Source organism: Oncorhynchus mykiss, chromosome 12 (genome assembly GCF_057628025.1).
Source record: "Oncorhynchus mykiss isolate SJ-2025 chromosome 12, ASM5762802v1, whole genome shotgun sequence".
In the NCBI taxonomy this organism is placed as follows: Eukaryota; Metazoa; Chordata; class Actinopteri; order Salmoniformes; family Salmonidae; genus Oncorhynchus; species Oncorhynchus mykiss.
The window spans coordinates 22,178,371-22,186,658 of NC_143033.1; the positions used below are offsets into that span (position 1 = coordinate 22,178,371).

Sequence of the window (8,288 nt, forward strand, 5' to 3'; positions counted from 1 at the left end):
TGATTATTATTATTATTTGTGCCCGGGTCCTATAAGAGCTCTTTGTCACTTCCCACGAGCCAGGTTGTGACAAAAACTCCCACTCATTGTTATGTTTAAATGTATCATATAGTATGTGTGGCAGGCTTACAATTATGGCAAAAAAAAACATCATTTGAGAGTGCGCTGACCTTGACGCTAGAGGGGGTATGCAGCTGGAGGTTGAATGTTTGAAGGGGTACAGGACTATAAAAAGTTTGGGAACCACTGACCTACACCATTGCTTTATGCTATATGAATAACATGACATCTCAATCCTGGTTCCTGTTAAGTCACTGCCCGCTGGGCACAGACGTCAGTTCAACATCTAGTTTTGATATATATTTGGTTGAGTTGTCAACTAATGTGAATTCAATGTGAAACCTTCACTGTCATTGTGTTTAGGTTTGGTGAAAATAATACTACATTTTCTTACAATTGACAACTTTTTTCAAATCCAATCAGTTTTCCCCATTGATTCATTGATAGAATTTTTTTGTTGGAATGACATGGAAACAATGTTGATTGAACCAGTTTTTGCCCAGTGTGTGTGTTACGTGAGAATGCATTTACTTATGTACACTCATTCCCTTTAATGATTATCATTCACATGTCCCCATTTCAACTCAGCAATGTTTTTGGAGGTGAGCATTTTATTCTGATCTACATCAGCAGGGACTCTAGTTCTATCAGATGACTGACTGCTTGAGAAAAGTGAGGGGGAACTCATACGACCACATCCCTGTCAGCACAACTCAGGTAAGTGTAAAGTGCCTCCGCCACAACTCCTCTACCCTTCATCCCAGGGTACTTTCCATTTGGCCAACTTTTAAAAGGCTGCTTCTGATACCACAGCCAGTCAACACTTCGAGGAACTTACAGTTGAATTCTTGCCAGTGAATACAGACTTGAAGACAGTGAGAATGTCCCTCCCCTACAGCCAGATCAAAAGAGATGCACAGTCTGCATGGTAAATGGTAGACCACAGGGCATCGAGGAAACACAGGAAGCACTGCCGTGTAACTTCCTTCACCAACATAACACACAGCACTGTGGGAACTATGGAGTGTCCCTTCTAGTGAACCTGACATGCTATTATTATTTGTTGTATTTCTTGTGACTCCTTACAGTATGCGGTTGTTCTGGTCAATAACACTTTGTCATGTCCTGGTGTATACTGTATATAACGCATATGGTAACAATACAGGAAAGAATCAAATAATTGCACATTCATGCACTGAAATTGGATGCAGGATGTTGATGCAGTCATCATGTTTCAAGAGAATCTCTTTTATTTTGTCTGTGCCACACAGGAAATGCTGCATGGCTTAGTTTAGGAAAGTCCCCTTTATTCTAGCTAAATACATATTTCTTTATAACTGAAGTCCACATAAACACTTTGGTTCATAACAAGTTTAAACCATTTTCAACCAACCCAGAGAAAATAGCATATGGATCATATGGAACCATTTGTCAACAAAAGTTACAATCTGAAAAACCTTCCAAACTCAAAATATTTTGCTTTCAAAGGAGTAATTTACAGCAAATCATTCCAAAAATGAGGCCTACTAAATAACTTTGACACTTGAATTCTTGCAAGGAGCCATAAGTCTGGGTGGTATCAACAATGCCATACTGGGTTGTTCACATTGAAAATATTAGTTGTTTATTCATGTATTTCGAATTCCATAGTTAGTTCTCTTGCATTTGTGTCAGATATTATACCATTCTCAATCTCACTTGCCCAGCCCACCACTATGAAGAGCATGATTTCCATCACTTATCAATGTATAGGGAACAGGAGAGTTTGGAGGCAACTGTCAAAATACCAGGGTTGCATTCAAGAAATCTTTTGAAACTGTTCACCCTGGACACTTTGAAATAGTTTGTAACATCCATAGACAGACATTCAATCTGGTCTTCTGTCTGTGTCACAGGATCACAAAGGCTGATGGTGATAGTAGAAATCAAGTCACTGTAATGGACACATTGTGCAACCTTATGTGAAATAACAACCGTGAACACTGCAAAACATTGTACATCTGGTAGCTAAACAGCTATGACTTGAATGCAACCCAGAACAAAGCAACCACCTGCCAGACATCTTTAAAAAATATGTATTTACAGTAATTCTGTGATAACATTAAACTGTTTTTATACAATCTGATAAGTCTGCAGTGATTCGTTTTCAGTATGTTGATCTACTGTATTACCATGTCAGTTTTATTTGTGACAAAAAAAAAACCATTCCAAATTATAATGTGAAGTTCCTTCATCAAGTAATCGACCAAATCTTCTGTATCTCCTAGTTAGGTTCTCAAATAGAAATATTTATATCAAAAGTTATACAGCACAATTCTCACCATTTCCTTTACAAGACCTTTGATTAGTGAACATTAAATGATTCACAAATTGGAATGGAACAAACAATGGTGTTGGCCGTGCTAAACAAACATGAACGAACGACAAATCAAAACCGCTTCATAGGCACAACTTAAATAAAGGCATTTGTGAAATTGTCATATCTAATATGGCGCTTATGTTCAGTATCAATAGGCATTAAAACATAAATGCTATGACCACTTATTTACAAACGGCTAAAATCTCTTGACAGATTCATGCTTTACTTCACAACCTGAATGTGTCTTTAAAGTGCATGCAACAATAAGCAGTTTTACTGAGTTGAATCATTGTGATAAAATACACACCTTGATCAAACTGATGCCAATAAATCCTAAATACTGAACAATGGAACATAAATATCTTAATTGTTTAAAAAAGTGAAGGACTATATTCTTTAGCTCAATATGGAATTAAGTAAAAGCTCTCCATAAAACTGTGTACATACATCTGACACCGTCCCCATACCCTCGTTTTAGCTCACAGTATTCACATCCAGTATTATTCACATTCTCTGAGAAGAAAGATGAAGCCGCTAAACATCACGGTGTAGTCCGCAGCTCACATTCCACAATGCCCCTCCATGTGACATACGCATTAAGCATTATATGAACATGGTTAATACTTAAACATATCAAAGTGCTCATTTTTACTAAAATTTCCTGAATTTTATACCAAAAGGAGCTGTGATGGCATGGAGGAAAGAGTCAGTTCTTATTTTTGATAAGAATTAGTTTCTTGGTTTGTCTTGGTTTAATCTTGTGTTTTGAATTAATCTTGTTTTATTTTCCCCCTTTTTTAAATTGCACAAAAGTAGTTCCCCTGGCACATGACAGCACTATGCTGTAATGTGGTATCTAAAAGACTAGAGAGAGAAAAAGAGAGAGAGAGAGTTATCCAGCGTTGTCACTGTGGAGGTTGACGATGGTCAAGTCGACAGTGAAACCGTGCAAGCACGTGTCTACACCATACACCAGAAGCGAAGAGTCCTCCACACACACATCCATTTTCATCTGTCGTCCTCCTTGGGGAAGTCCAGTGATCCTAAGCTCCCAAACCCCAGCTTAGCGCTCTCTGCATCGAAAGCGTCCATCTCCCTCTCTTGCCGTTCAAACAGGTGCTTGATCCTTTCAGTGCGTTCCTTCTGAAGTGAGGCCAGCTCCTCTTCAATCTGAATCCACAATTGTTGAATATTAAACAATAAAATAAGTGAAGTGGTCAGTTTAAAGAGTCTGTGTTACTTATAAAATAATCAAAACATACCTTTTGTTCCAGGTGGGCCCTGCGCAAGGAGACTTCCTGCTCCAGCTTCTGCAGCTCCCGCTCGTGTTGGGCTTCTGTCTGGGCCTTGGTCTTGTTCTGGTAGGCATCCAGGAGCTCCATCTCCTGCTGCAGCTGCTGCTTCAATGCCTGGCACTCTCCTTGCTGCTCCTCCTCCAGACGCATCTGGAGGACCACAGAGACGAGAGCGAGAGGGGTTAAAAATACATGTAAATAAAGTAGCCTTGCACGAGCTGGAACAACTCAGAGGAGCAAAAGCTTATCTCCTGTTTCTGAAGCGTGAGGCAGCTTGATGTGCAAATACACCACTGGGCAGGACACTAGTATATCGCAGGGCCTTAACCCAATCCATCTCCTTAATGCTGAGTGACAAGCAGACTCATCAGGTCCAATTTATTTGGTCCTTCGGTATGACTCGGCCGGGGATCGACCTTCCCATCTCAAGTCGGACACTCTAACCACAAGGCCACCGAGTTGGCAAAAAATGTAATGCATGTCCCAGCAGAGATTATGTGACTGTTTGGAGGTTCAGGGTAAGTCCCCTTACCGCTTGTGAGGCCATCATCTCGTTGATGCTCTGCTCGTACTGCTCGGCCAGCACGGCGAGCTTGCGTGTCTGCTCCTCCTTCAGTGACTTTAGGATGGCTTTGTGCTCACTCTTAGGAGAGACCTCAAGCTGATGGTTCCTCAGGGATTTGTACTGCTTGTTCTGCACCTTACACGTGTCCTGGAACTGTTTCTTGATCTGCATCTCCAACATCTCCAGAAGGACAAATGGAAAGAAAAATTGTAAGAAATATACAGTAAGAAACAATCATTTTGCCAGTTTTGGGTGCCGGCTGAGCTTCAGTCTGACCAGGGGTACAACTTTAACTAAAGGGTCTTTGCCTAGATGTACAGGTGTACTAGATGTACCAAATTTACAGTGCAACAGCTGCAGTATAGATTCTATGCACCTTGAGGTTCCGGGGCTGCTGCCTCTGCTCTAGGGCGTGCTTCCTGTGCAGCTCTCTCTGCCGCCGGCCGTTGTACTCCTCCTGGTTCTCCAACTCGGTCTGGTGCTGCAGGCGGATCAGCTCAACACGGAGCCTCTGCAGTGTCTGCAGCTGCCTGCGCTCCAGCTCCTGAGTGGACTCGTCCTGTCGGATCATCAGGGCCTGCTCCATCTCCTTCTGGGTCTTCTTCTTATTCAGCTCCTGGGACGGGACATATTCTTCATCTTTCCATTGCATTTTAAATATACAGTTCTTCAGATTTGTACAGTGCAATTTAGGCCATTTAACAAAAGAGGTTGAGATTATTATTTTACCAGGAACTATGAGGCAAAGTTGAAGAAAGCAATCATACAACAGACTGATAAAGAAGGGATATAAAAGCACACATCTATCAGCATCATGGACCCTGCATGTTCCTGTTAGCTAACTAAATCTCAGAGAGCAACTGTACCTCTCTCATTTGCTCGTGTTCAAATTCGTGCCTCCTGACCAGTGTCCTCCGTTTCATGGCCCGGCAACTTCTGTCATAGACCAGCCTCTGCTGGTCAAGGAGATGGGCCTCATCATCAGCCTGTGAGCGCTGCACCGTCTCCTTGTGCCTGGACAGACGCTCCTGCTTCTCCTCCTTGGGTGTACTGGGGTCCTCATTCATCTCCTGCAACACCCAGACAAGAACCAGGGCTTAGTGGGTCATGGGGCGGCAGGGTAGCCTAGTGGTTCAAATCCCCGAGCTGACAAGGTACAAATCTGTCGTTCTGCCCCTGAACAGGCAGTTAACCCACTGTTCCTAGGCCGTCATTGAAAATATGAATTTGTTCTTAACTGACTTGCCTAGTTATATAAAGGTAAAATTAAAAATTAAATGGAGAAAATGAATGGAATGCATGGAAAATGCAAACAATTTCACACAAACAAAGAGGAAACATTTGTTAATGATTCATACATTTACCTCTTTGATCTTCTCTTTACAGAGCCTGTACTCTCTCTTCTGGTTGTCTAAGAAGGTGGTCAGCTCCTTCTTTTGCTGGGCAATGATCTGTTGCTGGATCCTCTTCTCCTCTGCTGTAGCTGCCTTTAACTGTACGGGAACATATTAAATGTTCCAGAATTAAAGGTTTATCACCTCCCTTCCATGTTCTGTTTAAAATTCTGACATTATGCTGAAATGGCAAAATTCTAAGGATGCTATCTAATCAAGGAGTTTGAACATATTCAGTTTACACCTCATTCATACCAATCAGGACCTACTGTCCTACCAGGCGACAGTACATCATTCACCTCTTTGTCTGTGTGAACGGCGTGACGTTTGGCCAGTCTCTCCAGTTCTATGTAAGTGTTGTTGGCGTGGGTCTCCACTTCTTTCTGCAACCGGAGCCTAAGCTCATCCATCTCCGCCTTCAGCCTGTTCTCCAGGGCGATCAGCTGCTTCTGGTGCTGCCGCCGCATGCGCTTATAACCAGACATCTGCTCCCGCAGCTCAGAGTCCTGCTCATGCTCCTGGATCTACCTGGTGACCTGGACACAGGGGTCAGGGGTCGGAGGCCACAGAGAGAACGGTCAGGGGTGAAAAGCAAGAGGGCCTGTGAAGGAAGACGACTGTAAAATTAAAATGTACTGTATCGTTCAACATGGACGAGTATCCTAGTCATACTCAGTAATAGACCTTAAAATACAGTAGAACAATGTTCTTTGTGAATCTGAAACATAACTTAGCATATTTTAGTCTTTGCAAGAATACCTTAAATGGAATAGAGAGTCCTCACAAGGACTATATACAGTACACCTAAAGCTAACTAGTATTTATTTGGTTCTATGTATTGGTTCTCTGAATTTCACCCTTGATGTAGTATAACTAAATTAATTCCAGAATATACCAAATATAATCTGCGTTCTAGTCCAACACATGTAAACTTCAATCAATTATAACTAAAGATGGCCTCTATGACCACCTATCACAAATCCTGTCATAAATTTGACAATCGCACACCATTGTTAATTGGTGGACATTCCTGGGGATTATTAGCTACAGTATCTGTGGATAGCATTTTCCAGGGCAGGAAATAATGCACACTGTTCCTCTTCACTGATTGATCATTGCTGCTTGGCTCAGATTTCATGCTAGTAACATAGCACATGCATCATCAATTATGGTTGCTACATACATGAACATAAAGAGGGTGCCTTGAACGTCAATGTGGTGTTCCTCATGCTAATATATCTGTCACGTACATACTGTATATGTAGCCACAAATGGAGCGGTATGAGCCTGGTTTGCAGGCCTACTATTGAATGGTAAAGGTACAGCTTGTAAATAAATAACTAAAACACTTGAAATCATGACGAACCGATAGCGAAAGAGATTTGATAGAAATCCAAACGATTACACACATATAAAAGCACAGGCATAGGGGGAAAACGGAGGATTGAAAAAATGGCACTTATTAACGGGATCCGGTTGCCATGACTACAGATGTGCAGCTGAAAGGACGGAGAGCGAGAAACCCCCCCCCCCCCCTTGTTTCTTATGCAAACAACGGGGAGAGGGAGCCTGCCTACCAAAGATGCTGATGATTTGATGGTGGCAAAGCATTCACAGATCTTGCAGTCGAGAGCCCGGCTCTTGTGAGAAGAAGTAGGCCGCAGCTCTGGCCTGGCGTCCCTGTGCACAGCCTCATCCCTCACGCAAGCATGGTCCTGCAGGGGGGGAGGAAAAGGAGGAGAGAGAGGGGGTGGGCGCTTCCCAGGCCCTCTGTGCTCGCTGTTGCTGCTGCTATCGCTGCCGTGTCTCCCAGCATCCAGCACACATCCTGCTTTAAATGCATCCTTCCCCTGCGTGGTCCCTCGCTACTGCCTGCAGCTCCTCGCTAGAAATGAACAGGGCATCGCAGAGTGATAGCGGGCCCCGCCAGGAAGGCAGCAGCTGAAGGCAGTCCTTGTCTCTGGCGTCTCCACTTCCTGAGGAGGAGGAACCAAATGGATCCGGTGGAAAAGGGTGAAATATACAACGCCTATAACATACAATCAGGGCAAAAAGAAGAGGAGGGGAATTATAAAGAGAGATTGTTGCATTCCTCCCGAACTCAAAATCAAATAAAAAGATTATGGGCAGTATTCCTTTTCTTCTATTCCCATGATGACATGAAATGTTAGGTGATCTGTGAAACAATGTAAATCAAACAGAGATCCATCCAAGGCATATTTCCCCTCTGACGATACTAATCAGCTAGATATTTATTATATATTCCAATTAATTTTCAGTCAAAATACATTGTGCTCTTTCTTAGATGGTTGTTTCTAGTGCCTTCTATTGATCTCTCCAGCTCTTTCACGAGCCATCTTTCACACTCCCACTTTTTTTTTTAAAGAGACACTGCAATGTTTCACATACTTGATGGAAGCTGTACAACGATTCTTTAAATTCATTATATGGTGTGGCTTCCTTAATTTAATAGAATGTTGTTGATTCTTGGTACAGATTTGTAAACATTTCTGAATAAACAACAAGGTCATTATAAAAGTCATACAATAGTAGTATTGTAAAAACTACTTCAAACGAATACTAGTTCAAAGGACTGTCTATAGGTAACCTGCTGT

The 8,288-nt window shown here is 42.3% G+C and overlaps 1 protein-coding gene across 2 annotated transcripts; it reads right to left on the bottom strand.

Moving 5' to 3' along the window:
* Positions 1-1,287: 1,287 nt before the first annotated feature.
* On the bottom strand, positions 1,288-8,045 carry LOC110537177 (serine/threonine-protein kinase TAO3). Of its 2 annotated transcripts, XM_036937183.2 has the most exons (8): positions 7,251-8,045; positions 5,973-6,209; positions 5,644-5,772; positions 5,146-5,349; positions 4,656-4,895; positions 4,247-4,459; positions 3,682-3,864; positions 1,288-3,589 (listed from the first exon to the last, which is right to left on the bottom strand). In XM_036937183.2, exons 2-8 carry the CDS (start codon positions 6,156-6,158, stop codon positions 3,428-3,430), a joined length of 1,317 nt encoding a protein of 438 aa, XP_036793078.2. In that variant the 5' UTR covers positions 6,159-6,209; positions 7,251-8,045; the 3' UTR covers positions 1,288-3,427. The 2 variants fall into 2 exon arrangements, with proteins under 2 accessions (XP_036793078.2, XP_036793079.2); XM_036937184.2 differs by lacking the exon at positions 7,251-8,045 and having other exon boundaries at positions 5,973-6,248.
* Positions 8,046-8,288: the final 243 nt, after the last annotated feature.